This window comes from Amblyomma mixtum, chromosome 2 (genome assembly GCF_055824585.1).
Source record: "Amblyomma mixtum isolate Tamu chromosome 2, ASM5582458v1, whole genome shotgun sequence".
Classification (NCBI taxonomy): domain Eukaryota; kingdom Metazoa; phylum Arthropoda; class Arachnida; order Ixodida; family Ixodidae; genus Amblyomma; species Amblyomma mixtum.
The window spans coordinates 198,393,529-198,410,289 of NC_143013.1; the positions used below are offsets into that span (position 1 = coordinate 198,393,529).

Below are 16,761 nucleotides of genomic sequence, written 5' to 3' on the forward strand. Positions count from 1 at the left end.
TGCACATAGATAAGATACATTTTATCTGTGTGGTGCCAGCACATAGATGATTCATGAACATGCAGATACTTGCAGATCACGATCAGGAATTTAGACCCGTCGCGTCTTTGAATCACTGAATTTCCGCAGAGCTCATCTGTTGGCACGTATCACCGGACACTAAGTTCAGGTATTTTATATTTTGGTATTTATAAGTTCTGGTTAGCCGGGTACCTCATATTTCAGTTTTTTGTGAGGCTGCCTTAAGTTCCGGCCAAGGAACATGGAAGCTTAGTTGAACTGCTGAGAGACAAAGAAAGACGCTTCAGGAATACTTTAGCTTGAATATCCGTCTGTCCACTAATAGGCCACCACTGCTTGCACAGACAAAATAAGAGCCGAACAGCCTTTTGAAACATTGCGCTATGACCAGCTTTCGTGGTTTTCATATTATGCAAAAACCAGCAGAGTAAGTTCAAATTCGCTGTGTGAGATATAGCTACAGACCAACAATATGCAGCTAGTCTTCATTTCTAGCTGCTTTACATGATGGGTAAAAGGAGATCTCAAGGATTAACACGTTACCAGATTACGTAAGAGAGTTTTCAGAACGTCAGGTTTGATCATCTGCTTTGTAGTCGTCGCCCAATTAAAGCGTGTAGAAAAAAATCATCATTCTGGACGAAATTGACAGTCAAAGTAACGCATCTACGATACATCTCTGTACGCACGACTGGGAACCGAGCTTTCGTCTCTGTTTCAACTGATAAATATTCCGTTCTTTTTTAAGCACACGCAGTCACCTGATCAGAACAGTTCGCACCGTTCCGCCGTCGGGTTCATCGGTGTGCCGGAGGCACATGCAAAGACGCTAGCAAATTCCGGCACGTGGCGGAGAATCTCGTTGCAGTCTGCTTCACCCGCGACGCGCGTCAGGGTGCCGGGGCACTTTGTGTAGCAGTACGCGACGAAGAACAGCTTCGCTCCGACGTAGCGCTCCAGTCCGGGAAGACGGCGCCGAGTGTTTTGCGAACGGCTGCGGTAGGCGTCCAGCAACGGCCCTGCAGCGATCGCATTCACTGCAGCCGTGTCCGGTGCACTTATTTCTCCTCCAGTTCTTGCAGAACTGTTAGCCACGCATTCCATAAACTGCTTGACATCTTCAACGCGATGGTCGTCCTGGTAGGTGCGCACGAAGTAGTCGCTGGTTGCTCGGGCCAGTTCCGCTCCGACTCCGGCGTAGTTCATCTCCAAGGTGGAGTCCCTGTCGAAGAGCGGGAAGGCGAACACATACGGCAGTAGCGCGGTGTCGTTCACCCACATGTAAAACCGTAGGTTCTCGATGGCAGCGTAAGACACGGTGGACGAGGCCGAACTGAGCGGGCCCGCACCGTTGACCCAGTTCTGGACGAGCGAGTCCGTCATGTCTGCTGTTGGCTGTTCTGAACTCCCACTGGCATAGTCGTCGCTCTCCGAGGCATCGTTAAAGACTCGAAAGACGTTCCCCGTAGAGTTCCAGTCTGCGATGAAAGAATAGTTGGCACTAAACGCCGACCAACGCCGCAGTCGATCGTAGAAGAACTGGCGAACGGCCAGCGCCATGTCTTCGGCTTGGGCTCGGGCGTTGCCGGCAAGCATGTTTCTGATGTAAGCCGAAAACACGGCGTTCCCCGACAGGATATAAGCTCGGCTATAGCAGAATGCACCGTAACGAAGCTCCGCTTCCTTTGCCCCGAAGAAGTTCAAGATCAGGCGACGATTTGCATATAGGGCAGCCAGTTGAACAGTCATCCAGGACAGGAGGACATGCATTGATTTGTCGCCAATCTCTGCCCAGACCTGGAAGAACGTTGGAACGTACGAAGTGAGCTCAGTTCGAAAATTCACAGGCGCACTAATGTTGATTCCGAACGAATCCAGCACTGCTTTCCAGCGTGATTCTGTAATTCCGGGCACGCTACTGTAAAGTATAGAGTCATTCAGAGACTGCGGCTCAGTGCTAGTAGCGTAGCCGTCGTACAACCGTAATATGGCGTACTCTTCATCTTGCAAAAACTTTTTTGTTTCCGCTAGTGTTTCGGAGGGGCCGCTTTTTCTGCTGCCAAATACGTTGCGTAAATGTTGCACATAAGACATTCCCCAGTCAGCATTCGACCTTATCTCCAGGTATTTCTTCACCATCAGTATCAGATCTGTCGGGTAGTGGAACACGATGTCGGTGCCGTCCTTGCGCGGTGTCGCTCCCATAGGAAGCAAGACGGACCAGTGCAGTCTCAGTGCCACGTACAGGAGCAGATGCAGTGTGTCATGGCTTTTCGCTACGGCTGGCCAGACGATGCCGGCCTGCCGTAGCGCCAGCTTGACCCCAGGCAGCTCGTCTCGTTCGCCCTTCAGGACTCGGTCGCAGCTGCGGTAGAAGCGGGCTGCTCGCTGGAGCCTGTTCTGGCCGACGTCCGGGATGACGATGGACCTCACCAGGCGGGACATTCGGTCGAAGGCTGCCGTGAACGCCTCCTCCCGCACGGAGAGCGCGCGCTTCTTATTCCACCCGTGGCACACGTGACCCGCGAAGTCCTGGCACGGGTCGATGGAGTCGTTCATGGAGTCGAGCAGCCACCTGGAGTACACCTTGCAAGCAGCGCTCGTGCACACGTTCACCGCCGTCTCCGGTCTTTTATCAATGAAGCGCAGGTACAGCAATGCTCCCAGAACGAGTACGGTGGTAGCGATCAGAGAGGACACCCCCACAAGTGTCGAGGGGCGTATCCCTTCAGTCGTTCCCTGAATGAGAAGAAGGGTGAAATGCGGGCTGCAAAACCAATGCGTCACTGCCAAAGGGAAGGCGCAGTCTCGGTTTCAACTACTTTAGTGCAGATGGTGCTAGAGGATAATTGAGTTTTCATGCGAATGATCCTTGCATGTGTAGGCGGTTTGAGGGTCCACAGCGATCACATCGTCTAAGGCATGGGGAAATGAAGCTATTCTGGTAGCCCCGGTGGAGATGCGAAAACCGTTGTAATAAGAACTTCTTTTTGCCGCATACGTTTTCCATGAAAGTGGTCTGACTCTCCAGTTCGCTTAGCTCTGACCACTAAGCACGGAATTGTTTCTGACCTCTGGATTGGCTGGAAAATGGAATGCACATGCAGTTTCCTACCCTTCCCAGTCGTCGCCTTACCATGGGGACAACTCGCTGGTGGCCTGTGAGACGATTCACTGCCAAGAACACATAGTGCACTGGAATGCAGCTTTCGAAGGGAGACGGTTGCCAGCGTGAGAGGTAAAGCGCAAGCGGGGTAAAGATGACGATGGCTATTGGTCGGTGTGGACAGTAAAACATCACGTAAAGTGTGATATTAAATTCGCTGTACGCTTGCAACAATCTGTAACGCGAACATTGAGCGCACCCGTTGGGTATCTGAAGCATGAGGCGGTCGTACACAGAACACGCAGTGCCGAACTATGGCGGCGCTTGTCCTCTGTTTCGGCGGCGCGTTTCACAGCAGGCGCAGCAAAGCGGCCATACATGGCCATACCCTCCTCCTTCAGTTCCTTCTCACGCTCTCTTCGCTCCCACCGTACCCTCCCTCCTTTACTTTCCTCCTCGTGCCATCACCCCCGTAGCCGTCGTCTCCTCCGCTTTGTTCCTCCTTGGTTCTGCCGGTTACGCCGTAGCCGCTCTGCGCTCCAAAATCGGCCGACTGCCGCTGGTGTTCTGCGGTTTTCTTAGTGGACCGTCGTAACGCCTCGCACGTCTCACACGGTTCATTTCTACGAGTGCGTTGACATAGTGAGGTACACAGAGCACCGCTGGTTTGGTTTATGGGGGTTTAACGTCCCATAGCGACTCAGGCTATGATGGACGCCGTGGTGGAGGGCTCCAGAAATTTCGACCACCTGAGGTTCTTTAACGTGCACTGACATCGCACAGTACATGAGCCTTTAGAATTACGCCTCCATCGAAATTCGGCCGACACGGCCGGGATCGAACCCGTGTCTTTAGGGTCAGCAGCCGAGCGCCGTAACCACTGAGCCACCGGGGCGGTGCTCTACCACACTTAGTCGTGGCGCCACTCCTCTGGGCTGGGGTATTATAGCATGCGGCAGAAACGACGAAAGTCGTGAGCATTTCATTGAGTTCATCGACACTAAGATTTGTTTTGTTCGGTAACCCTGCCAAGTACCAACCATGGAGAAACACCAAGGAGCAAGGAATTAAACAGGAACCTAAAAAAGCCCTGGCCTGGCCAGCTTCAGCCCTAGTTATAACCTAATATGTCGTAACTAAGGGTAGTTAGAAACACTACGTTAACCCTAGACGTTGGGAACAAATGACGTAGGAAGAAAGGAGGAGGCAGGACTATTGCGAGCAAGCGAATAAGGAAGTGAAAGACGGAGATGAGGACAAGAAAAGGTGACTGCCGACTTCTTCCGCTCGGGTCAGGACCGTGGGTGCCATCTGCGGGAAGTGGTGTGTTGCCTGCGCCGAGGCGTCTAAGATCTGTACACTCGGTATCGGCTGCACCACCAGGTTCCCCATTGTCCAGGACATACTCAAATGCCACTCACGGCTAGACGTGAGTGGGCCTAGTCCGCATGCGCTCGGAAACAGTGTTATCGCGACTCGCCATCACCTGCGTGTTGGTGATGGCCGTGCAGGACAATTAGGGTCATATTACACGAAAATGTACAAATATCTAATATTTAGAGTGCATCCAATACAATGTTAGCATTTTTAAACACTTCGAAGGCCTCATATTCTAATGATCTTCTGCGAAATTAATATAATTCCGGAAAACGTTGTAACTCGCACTCAGAACTCGTATATCCTAAGAAGTATATTATGCTACTTTTAGCCGAGGAAACGACATGAGAACCATGTTGCGTTTCAGACCTTGATTTTTTTTCGGCTTCATGAGCACATTAAAAACCTTTCAGAGAAGCTATTGCGGACGTGTGCAATAGCCGCAGCCGCGGGGTCTCCGAACCATCGCAGAGATGGTTCTGGAGTAAGCGGCTCTCAGCGTGGCAGACGAAAGCGTGAATAATTTCGCTTCGAAATTGTGTGCCTACTAATCCAACAGTTCCGAAGAATATCGCTCGAATATGTAGAATATCGTTCTGTGCGGGCCAGGCAATTGTCTTAGTTTTTTTAACTGCCCTTTCTACTCTGTAGTTCTACTACGGTGTTCTATGATGGGCCGTATATTATACCAAAATCCGGTACAAGGAGCTGCAACACGTAGCTATGGATGCTGCAAAATGTTTAAGCTTCTTGAACTCAAAGCGCTTTCGGGCAGCGACATCGACCTCAGAACATTTTTGCTACCGCATCCGACAATACAAGGAATTCTGTACGTCATACTAATGCTTCTTCAAAGTGCACAGCTGATGCAACGCATCTAAGCAGTGCCAAGACGCTCTCCATATGTGGAAGCGCCACCTCGGTGTTCACTATCACCGCACTCTCAGGACTCGTATTAACGACGATGCCCCTTAGATGGTCATCTGCAAACTACACCGCTGCCCTATAACAAGGCACTGTACCTCCGATGTACTGCTTTTGGGACAGTGGAAGGAGAAACTATTCCAGTTCATTAAGTGCCTCAGGCTGTGCAGTTGCCGGCAGGTCCACCGTAAGGTTAATGTCCTGCTTCCACACAAACACTACCATCACTTCCTCCGCTGTGTATGCTACTGGCGCGAAGACTTCTCTTTCAGGGGATCCCTTCTCTTTCAAGGGCTTCAGGATGAGATTGTTCACTGTGCACTGCAAGAATTGTCCCAGCAATCATCCTTCAACCTTCAAACGTACCTTCCTCTGAGGAAAAACAGGGTTGGTTGGCACTAAAATCAAGGATCCAACGGTCATTCAAAGCTCGCCGACCTGCCTGCACAAAGCAGCCGCGCACGACTAGGAATGCTAACAAATCTAAAGGAAGGTACAAATGAGCTGCCTTTAGCACATCTAGTGGCAGCCGCGACTTCAGCTCAACGTATGCGTCAACTTTAAGCGAGGAACAGAGCATCCCAAAAATACGTGAAAAGTTAAGCCTGTTTCTATCCGATTCCTTTGTCTCTCCTCCTCGCTGTCACGCATGAACCCCGCAATGACTCACTAACCATCCAATCTTCGTGCACTAAGGCTCCTAACAGAAAGGAACTACCGCCACCTGTCCATCAGAAGGCACTTCGCAACCCAAGCTCATGCATCTACTGCTGTAACAGACTCAAGAGGAAATTCTCAGTGCAGTCGCTTCTGTTCAAAAGAATATTAATATCTCAAAAGTCCCGAGCGGATTATTGTAAAATTTCACTTTGCGAAATCTTCCAGCAGTCCTCTTACTTGTGGAAACAAGCCCTTCTCTTCGAAAAAAATGTACTAGATAATATGGTTCGTGAAAGACTTTGAAGAACTGTTACACTTTTCGCCGTATAAACGAAACTATTCACGTTTCTCTTTTTAGCCTGAATCAAGCGTGATAGCCCGTCATGAAAACGAAGGGTACGTGGGCAAAAGTTGTGCATATTCCGTGTTACCTTCAGTGGTCAAGATGCACGCCCACGCATATTCTGCCGCCTCTGCTTGAGTCATGCAGCAATTGATGAGGAGGTGGAAGAATTGACAAATGTATCCTTCGCCACGGGGAAAAAACTACCCACCATCTCTCAGGAAGACACGCCAAACCTGTCGTGTGCCGACACCTAACCTATCTTCAACTCGGCGCGAAAGAAGTCATACAGAAAACGCGTATAAGCGCACACGACATGGGATATAGCAGGTTGTGGTGACGTCCGTCCTGTTCATTCAGCGCTCTGAATGACAGTGCAACAACAAGTTTCGTCGAAGCTAAACGAATCTCATATATGTTGACGCTTAGGTAGTGACGCTTGGCTTAGGTTGTGGTCAATTTGGAGAGCAGGAGCGATAGAACGTCATACCTGGAAGGACGTCCGCACGTGTGTAACTTCTGACATATATACTGCGATCATTTAACCCATCACTGGACGCTTTTGCATACCGTAATAAACTGTTTTGCCGCCGCAACTACTCCCTTCTTCAGTTTTTACACACGAATGCGAGAAAGTAGGACGTAGCTCCATGAACTCTGTCAAACATAACCATTACATAGCACCCCACAAATTTATCTCGGAAGATTTCGTTTTCATTGCTCTACAATATTTTCAAAATTCATATGGTCGCCCAGCGCTCTCATCTTGTCGGTGGTAGGCCTCGTGTGGGCAGGCCGGGAAAGGTTGAAAAGGCGCGTCGCATTCGTGAGGCGCTTCCAGGCAACATTCGGTCAACAGCCACAGCATGGCGGTTTCGCGGTATTGCACGCACGGAAGAACAATATGCGAAGTCAGTCCTGCGCACATACCTCCTTGTGCGTGCCTCGGGAGATGACGGGTGCGCTGGTCATAGTGAGCGCGGGACCTTCTAGCGCTCTCCTCTCGGCGAGGCTTAGGGTGTTGGGCGGTCGCCGCATGCTGCTGTACTCGGCTCCCAGGTCCGTCAGTTCGGTCCTTGTCGTATGCTCGTCCCGAAGTCGCGGGTGACCGGCGTTCGCCGCACTGCTCGCGCGTAGAATCAGGCCCAGCGGCTACAGTCAGTGACGACTACAGGCAACTGTGTGTGGACCCGCGCTATCGTACCAACAGGTATACGATGCGACAGCTACAAGTACGCGTGCTACACGCTGCGAGAGAGGCCGTAGTAGAGAGCTCCAAATTTCGACCATTATTTTTCACCCTAGCTTCCTACGGAGGGAAAAATACGCGCGCGGACTCGTCTTACGTTTTTACTGGCTTCAATGAACAAAGCTGCTGATCAAGCTATAATATTCGAAGAAAAAGGTATTTCTTTTCTACAAAAACAGACATACTTACCCTCGCGTTTGACGCTCATGCCAGCCTTAACCACTTAAGCGCCATAAAAGCAAGACGTCGAAATGCGTCGAAATGGTTACGGCGTTCGGCTGCTATGCCCAAGGTCGCGGGACTTATTCCCGCCACGTTAGGCACAGCAACCGAATGGTTTGGTTTCGTTTGGTTTATTGGCGTTTAACTTCCCAAAGCGACTCAGGCTATGAGGGAGCCCTAGTGAAGGGCTCCGGCAATTTCGACCACCTGGGGCTCTTTAACGTGCACCGACGTCGAGCAGTATACGGGCTTCTAGAATTTCGCCTCCATCGAAAGTGACCGCCCCGGTCGGGATCGAACCAGCGCCTTTCGGCTCATCAGCCGAGTGCCATAACCACTCAGCTACCGCGACGGCTGCAACCGAATACCATAACCACTGAACCGTCGGGGCGGATGCGAAGGTTTGCAGGCGCATATGGTTGGTTCGTGATTACCTAAAAACAGCAAGTTTCTGAGAGTCGTCTAGCCTCGCGCTCATGGCGTCTACTGTGCAACAACAGCTCCAGACGACACCATGGCCAGCTTTTCTGGCCGTCGTCAACTAGCGCCACCCGTTGGCCGCCGGTAAAGAACACCGCGCAACTCCTCCGATATTTTACACTTGTAATTTTGAGAAAACTAGGGAGTCCGGAATAATTCTGCGCGCGAATGGAAATTATCACGATAGTCTTGCTCTTCTCTGCAAAATCTGAGCTATAAAATGATTCTTGCGCTCCCGCCACTTATTCCCAGCGGTCATAGAAAATCAAAAGGAAAACCAATAGAACATAAGTATGTCAGCCGTACGCAGCACATCTGCAACGTATAGGTCTCAACAGTTGGTTCCTTGTATATGTGCAGAAGATGAGACAGCCTAACCGATAGAGACGCACCAGCGCTAGTGTTGAACCCATGTTGATGCAATCTCCTAAGGTTGAGTAGATTTGTGATGAGGGAGTAATTATTCATTAGCATCCATTCCAGCGCAGCCATCCGGCTGTAGCGGAAAGCTTTAGAGGTTGCTCAAAGAAGAAAAGCTTGTCTTGATCAGGGGCCTGAACCAGGGACCACTGCCTCACCGGAGCAGTCGCACTAACAAATGAGCTAACCGGGACGTCCGGCATATGGAAGGGCTAGAGAAAATTGATGAACTCGAAGTGGCAGCGGTGTTGGTCCCATCTTTACTGGAATCTCCCAAGGGGGAGCAGATTTGTAATAAGGGAGTAATTACTCATTAGTAGCCATATGTGTGCGTTGGTGTATATTGAGTAACTCCCTTATCAAAAGCGCTCGTGCTACTTACAAGAACGCATGCACGTGTTATTCCCCGGTACTATAGAGAAGTTGCTCACCTCCCGGAGACACCCTGGCGTAGCGTGACGTCCTGCCGAGTGACCTCTGCAGCTGCCGGGATGCGTGCACTGATCGCGGCCACGGCTCCCGTCGCCTCCTTCGAACTGGAACGGCGCGACTTCAGGAGGCGACCCAAGGTCCCAGAAGCCTGCAGCTCGCCCTTGGGCGTGCCGCCTCCCCCGAACCTCGACGCGCCAGATGAGGACGAGGAGTGCTCGTCTTTCCGCCCGCGACGACTCACATGCCTGGTCTCGTCGGCGCTTCGTTTCCTAGCCGGGCCCTGGGCGGGCGCCTCGCCCTGTTCTTCCATGGCTACCCGACCGAAAGGGAAGGGCGTCCTGGTCGGCAGTCCCCCGGTCCCTTCTTGGCGACGCCGCGCGGGGTTTCGCTTCCTATCGCAGCAGGTCGTGGTTGCGCAAGCTGTGCGGCATCACGTCGATGTAAAGAGGGCAGGTCTCCAGCTGGGGCTAGCGGGCGGCCAGTCAGTCAGTTTTTCTCGCGTCCAGCGGGGATCAGAACGCATTCGCGCGCCTATCTCGTGCGGCTTCGTCTTCTTCATTGTCGAAGCTCCCCCATGCGCCCATCGCGTAAGAAAGTCCCTGCAGGTGTCACTACCGTTCGAATGTGCAACACACCGTGGCCAGTTCTCCACTGTGGGGATGTTCCACTCCACCAGAGGCCAACAACAGCAGTAGCTGCTCCTACTGTTGCAGTGTATCGGTTTCGGCCTGGGTTGAGTGTAATATTGCTTTTGTAAGACACCTCCCGTAGCCTGAAAGGCGGCAGTCGTTATGCCGGTACTGAAAACAGGACGGAAGGGGCACTTCCATCCAGTTATTGGCCAATAGCACTCAGAATGTGTCGTTCAACGGTTTTGGAATAAATTTTTAATGCCATCTCATGCAGTATCTAGAATATAATGGAATCTTAAATCGGTGCCAGGAAGGATTTTGACCAGGAAAACCCACAATACACACGTGTTTGTGAGGATGCTACTTTGCACAGATAATCACTGGTCCTTAAGGGTAACGGAATGGATACCAAAAAAAGGCAAGCATAGAAGGGGGCGGCAGAAAGTTATGTATGCGGATGAGGTAACAAGTCTGGGGCAATACGGTGACCGCAACTGGCAAGGCACAGGGTTAATTGGGAAGACACGGGAGAGGGATTGGCCTGAAGTGGTCGTAGTCAGGCTGATGATGATTGTTATTATATTTTATATATGGAGAAGCCATATACGGTACTGCATGGCGTCGCGCTACCTTCGAGGACCTCCAATGAACTGGAACGTGTGAAAACATGGTTAACGTCATATAGATATACTTTTACTAAGGCCCTCTAACCATTTTTGCTAAAGAAAATTATAAAATAGTGTAGTACAGTCAAATCTGTACTACTGTCTTTTTGTATGGGGCATGACTGCAGAAAAGAAATCTAGGGGACCGGCATCTTAAGATAGAAGCTGAACTGACCCGGGCAAAACCAAAGCCACAGTTACCCGCACGTTACAAATAAATTGCTTGCAAATGTCAGGCGACATATCAGGAATTGAAACAAACACTACGAAACCGGTACAATAGCGCTCGACTAATCCGATCACGCTACCTTCATTTCACGGGTGCTTCGAATACTAGTCCAGACGCAGCCATCACTATGACAGAAGTATATGCGACGGCAAGAGCGGCCCAATGCAACACAGCCCAGGGAAAATACAAAGCCACCAATGCCATCATAAGGAACCTTAGCTCAACACACATTAATTTAATGAACGACTGCTTGAATAGCTACGGGAGGAATAATGAGCCCCGAGCAAGTGGCGACATGCAGAGATAATTACAATACATCTTTATTTACCAGAAATAACTTGATGGTCTCTTGAGATAAAGGTACACAGAAATATACCATTTACATAGCAGCAGCATCATGAAGGCAGTGGAAATCTTACTACTAAACAATATTAAATCCAAGGACGTGACAATAAACGCTACAGGTTAGGACAATGGCAATTTCGAGTGATATAACCAGCTATCAACAAAACGCAACTCTTTGTGGAGCAATGAAAATCGTATACGATGCAAGAAGAAGCAAAATACATAGATCATAGCTACACAAAATGAGAATGCAAATGCTTTTTGTTCATGCCCTCTGTTTATCCGTATTTGTAAAGTGTTGGTAGGTTATGGGTTAGTGATTGGTATTTATAAAACGTACGCAAATGAGGAAGAGCCCGAGCATCAGTATTTCTTCTTCTTCTTCTTCTTCACCTCTTTATAATGGCACATACCCACGTGGGGGGATTGGCCAAGGTGTAGTGGTATACATAAGAAAATTTTCATAGGATTAAACGTGAATTTTGAAAAATGTATTCATGAAAAACGACAGAAGAATATTTGAAGTGAAATAACAAAGAACATTTTGGCGAGAATAATAAGAATTAAAAAAAACAAAAAAAAAACTCCGAGACTTTTAAAGGAGTTAGCAAATCAACCTACCAGTTGCAATTATGTAATCATGTAGATTCTCACAAATTGAACTCAAAGCAAATCCTTTGGCGCTCGCTCCGAACGATAATAGCACTGGCATAGATAACGGGAGCCCTAACCTGGAGAGAGGGACCTCCAGGTAAATCTTTCTCTGAAGTGCGAACTTTGGACAGGAGAGGAGGAAATGGTCCACAGATTCAACGACCCCGCATGAATCACATAGGTTTGTTGGAGACCACCCACATCTGCATAGGTATAAATTTAAACTGGGAATCCTGCACCGCAGACGCGTCATTGATACCTCACACTACCTGGTTTTACACGAACGGATGTTCCATTTATACGCTAAGTGCTGATAATCAGCAGTATTTAGTAGGGGATCGCGTAACCTGGCTGATATGTGTTGGAACCGCTGAAACCTGGAGATCGCCAGCAGACTGAAATTCGGGACGGGATGCGTTACTGGCCCGTCAAGAGCTGACCTTGCTAAATAATCAGCCACCTCGTTGGAATGAATGCCTGCATGACCAGGAACCCAGACAAAACGGACCTCCTTTAAAGTGGACGGGACAAAAAATCGCAGGAAGCTGCACAAAAAATATTTTTGGGAAGTTTCAAGGGAGACTAAAACTGACAAGCAATCAGCCAGGATGATAACGTGAGATACATGACACGGAATTTTGTGCAGGGCCATTCCAAGAGCCAAAAATTCCGCAAAGAATATGGGGATATAATCTGGGATGCGGACAGAATAGCTCCATGCCAAATCCTGCGAAAAGATGCCAACTGCAGCTTTTTGGCCGCTGACGGAGGCATCAGTAGAAAGCACCACATGATGGGGGAATTCCGCTATATGACCAGAAAGAATGCCGTTTAAAATGTTTGTGGGCATGTGTTTCGCATGAGATGGGAAGATGTGGTCAAAATGGAATTCCACTGCTGCCGGCGTGTCGTCAACCCACTGCAAGGAACTGAGATCAACACCAATCGGGGTTAAAAGTTTCTGCGTTAAGGTAATTTGTGGCATTTTATACCGTGGCCAATGATGGTAAAAAAATAAGGCCTGCTGAGACACAAAAATAGGAGTACTGACATTAGTCATCGGGTCCAACGACCTGAGGAAAGTTCGCACCGTGAGTATTTGAAAGCGGGAAATTAAATCGGGCATACTGGCTTCGAGATAAAGCAGGGCGTTTGAAACTGATTTCGGGAGACCAAGGCAGAGACGTAGAGCGCGCCTTTCCAGTAAGATTAGGGGTTGGACCTTGTAGTTTGCGCTACCAGAGAACAAAACGCAACCAAATTCAAGTATAGGTCTTACATAAGCTTTGTAAAGTAACAATAATGTGTCGCGGCGCATCCCAAACCTTTTATTGGCGATTCGTGTCAGCCGGCCTAGAGCGCGTTCTCCTTTACGCACGTTGTTCTTGATATGAAGGCTCCAATCTAAGGTTGGATGGTAAGTAACACCTAGATATGTAACAGATTCCACTTGTGGAATCAGATTAGAGTGATGGGCTAATGAAATGTACAAAGGCGTGTCTGGAGGAAATACCAGTGTGCCACATTTGTCAACATTCAGGGATAAATTAATACGGTGCAACCAAACTCCAAGAGCATCCAAATATCCCTGCATAATCTGGTAAAGCGAATGGATATCCGTGGCCGAGGCGAAAAAAGCTATGTCGTCTGCATACACAAAAACTGTTATATCAGGACGGATGGGGATGTCACTGACCAAAATATTAAAAAGCAGCGGTGATAGTACCGAGCCTTGCGGCACTCCTCTTGATTGATGGTAAGTATTAGAACGTAGGGTACCCTCTGCGCAGTAAAAGCATCTGTCCTTTAGAAATTCAGATATCCATGCATAAATGTAGGTTGGAGGATGTAACTGCGCAAGTCTGTCAAGTAAAATAGTATGTTCTACACTATCATAGGCCTTTGCTACATCAAGAGTCACCAAGGCTGAAACTTCTCTTCTGCGTATCGAGAGCCGGATTCTACTCTCAAGATCCACATGCGCGGTCCATATAGAGCATCCGCGACGAAAGCCAATCTGTGCTGGGCTAAGGCCATTAACATCCTGAACATGTTTTGTGAGACGGCTGTGCACTACCCTTTCAATTAATTTGACTAAATTTGAAGTTAGTGCAATTGGCCGAATATTATCTAAAACGAACCCTTTACCAGTATCTTTCCTCAATAAAATAATTTTCGCTATCTTCCAAATGCTTGGAATCCATGCATTGTTCAATGAAGTATTGACAATATCTAAGAGGTTGCTTGTGAAATCCTTGGCTAAAATTTTAATCATACCAACAGTGACACCATCTTGCCCGGGAGCTGCAGGGTGCATCATTGCTAGGACTGAGAGGAGCTCTGACGCATCAACCTCGGTATAATCTGAAGAGGGTGTGATTGCGCGCAAAGGGACATTTCTTTGAGTCTGGAAACGTACCGCTAGTCCCTGAGCAATACTATCCAGGGTTTCCTGAGCCTGTTGGGGGGATAACACTGTTGAAGAATTAAGGTGAGGGACTGGAGAACTCTTGTTACGTTGCATAAATCTATACAGGGCCTTCCGATTACGAGGATTTGAAAGATAAGTGTTCAAATTTTGGTTATAGTCCTCCTTGGCTTTTGCAATTGTTCTTTTGAAAGATGCAGAGAAAAATTTGTAATTTAACCAATTTGCTGGACTCTGGTTGCAGGATAGCCTCTTCCAGGCCGCTTTTCTGCAACGATAGGCCTTCTCACATTCTTGTGTCCACCAGGGAGACGGCTGTTTATTAGAGACTGCTGCGGGCACAGTGAATATTGCATGGTCTACTGCACTTTGCAAAAATGAAACCGCCTGCTGAGCTCTGTCATCCCGGCTAGTACTGACTATAGAGGCAAGTGAGGCGGACATCAAACTTATAATATTGTGGTTGACAAATTTATGGTTTACACAGCTATTTTTGTGCGGAGATAACCGGATAGTGAAAGTTATAGGAAAGTGGTCACTAGAAGTACCCGAATCTTCTGTCAACCAGTCAGTCACCTCAAGCCTACCTGCCGATAATGTTAAGTCAATGGCTGAGCGAGCACCACCTCGCATAAATGTTATATCTCTTGAATTACAGCAGCGTACAGCATTTGCAGACAGCCACGACCAGAGAAGCTGGCCGCAGGAATCAGTGCGACTTCCCCATTCACTGTGGTGGGAATTAAAATCTCCCGCAATAACTACACTACTTGCGCCAGCCACCAAGCTGTCTAAGCAGTCTGTCCTCTGTACACCTAAAGGAAAGTAGGTATTAGCAATTGTAATATCAGCACACTGCGGAAATGAAATTTTGAGCGCTAAAAGCTCACAGTCAGGGAGAAGAATTTTGTTAGAGATAGATGCCTGATGACATATGTGTTTAGAAAGCATGATTACCAATCCGCCTCCCCTACCAGCATTTCGATCTAATCTGAAAACTCGAAAGTTTTTCATTGAAAATGATTTATAAGGTGATAACCACGTTTCTTGTAAAAGCACGATATCAGGGTTGTGTTTCCGAATAAGTAGTTCTAGATCTGGAAGAGAAGAGAATACCGAGCGGCAATTCCATTGTAACACTTTGATGCCTGCCATGATTACTGACCAATTGAAGAGGCAGACACTGCCTCTTTGAGGATATCAGCATTGGGAAGAAGTTTTGGTGGTCCTTTTCTAGCTTTCAGCTGATGAGAACTAGATTTAGATGGAGACGAGGAAGCACGACGCTTCTGCGTAGAACACGACATTTCAACATCTGTTGTGCAGATATCGGTGCAACATGCATTGCTAGGTAGAGAGATGTTAGGTGGGACCTGGGAAGCATCAGGAGGTGATGCTGAGCTGCTAGCAGTAGCGGCAGAAGCTGAAACAGACGCAGGCTTCGCTGCCAGAACGGATGGAGATGGTGACAGATTGAACTGCAATAAACTGAGCTAACGCCTCAGAAAATGTGTTTCTTGTTTCCAGGTTAATACTTCGTCGTTCTAAAGATGCTAACGATGTTAACAGGTTTATAACTTCACTGGACAGAAAATAGATCGACTGATTGTAATAAAAAGAAATTTGTATAGCTTGTGTACAAGGTATTTACTAAGCTAATCGCTAATATAGTCAGGACAACCTTAGACTTCAATCAACCAAATGATCAGGCATGTTTTCATATAGGATACTCGACAATAGACCATATTCACACTATCAATCAGTTGATCGAGAAATGCGCAGAATATAACCAACCCCTATACACGTATGGCCTTCATTAATTAGAAACGATTTGACTCAGTGGAAACCTCAGCTGTCATGCAGGCATTGCGTAATCAGGTTGTAGAAGAGTGTTACGTGAAAATATTGGAAGATATTTATAACGACTACACAGCTACCATAGTCCTCCATAAAGTCAGCAATAAAATTCCAATAAAGAAAGGTACCAGCCAGGTAAACACGATCTCGCTGATGCTATTCACCGCCTCTTAATAGGAGGTATCCCGGGGCCTGAAATGGGAACAGCTGATAAGAGTTAATGGAGAATACCTAAGTAATTTGTGATACCCCGATGACATTGGCTTGCTAAGTCACACAGGATATGAACTGCAAAAGCATGATCGATGAGTTAAACAGGCCGAGCAGAACGGGTGGGCTTAAAATTAATACGCAGCAAACCCAAGTAATGTTCGACAGTCTAGCAAGGGAACACCAGTTAGCAATTAGTAGCGAGTAACAAAATATGTCTACTTAGGGCATTGTGACCGCTGATCCGGATCATAAGAGGGAAATAACTAGAAGAATGAGAACGGGGTAGAGCGCACATTGCAGGTTCTCTCAGCTCATGAATCGCACCTTACAACACTTTTACCTTACTGGCACTCACCTATGGCGCAGAAACATGGGGGCTAACAAAGAGGGCCTAGCTTAAGTTAAGGACAACGCAGCGAGCTATGGAAAGGAAAACGATAGGTGTAACGTTAAGAGATCGGAAGCGGGCGGAGTGGGTGAGGGAACAAACGTGGGTTAATGACA

The 16,761-nt window shown here is 48.2% G+C and overlaps 1 protein-coding gene across 1 annotated transcript; it reads right to left on the reverse strand.

Annotated features, from left to right (window-relative positions):
* Window positions 1–786: 786 nt before the first annotated feature.
* On the reverse strand, window positions 787–9,544 carry LOC149362165 (membrane metallo-endopeptidase-like 1). The gene is made up of 4 exons (XM_089568235.1): window positions 9,234–9,544; window positions 7,362–7,554; window positions 5,603–5,749; window positions 787–2,760 (listed from the first exon to the last, which is right to left on the reverse strand). Exons 1-4 carry the CDS (start codon window positions 9,542–9,544, stop codon window positions 787–789), a joined length of 2,625 nt encoding a protein of 874 aa, XP_089424361.1.
* Between the last annotated feature and the right edge of the window lie 7,217 nt (window positions 9,545–16,761).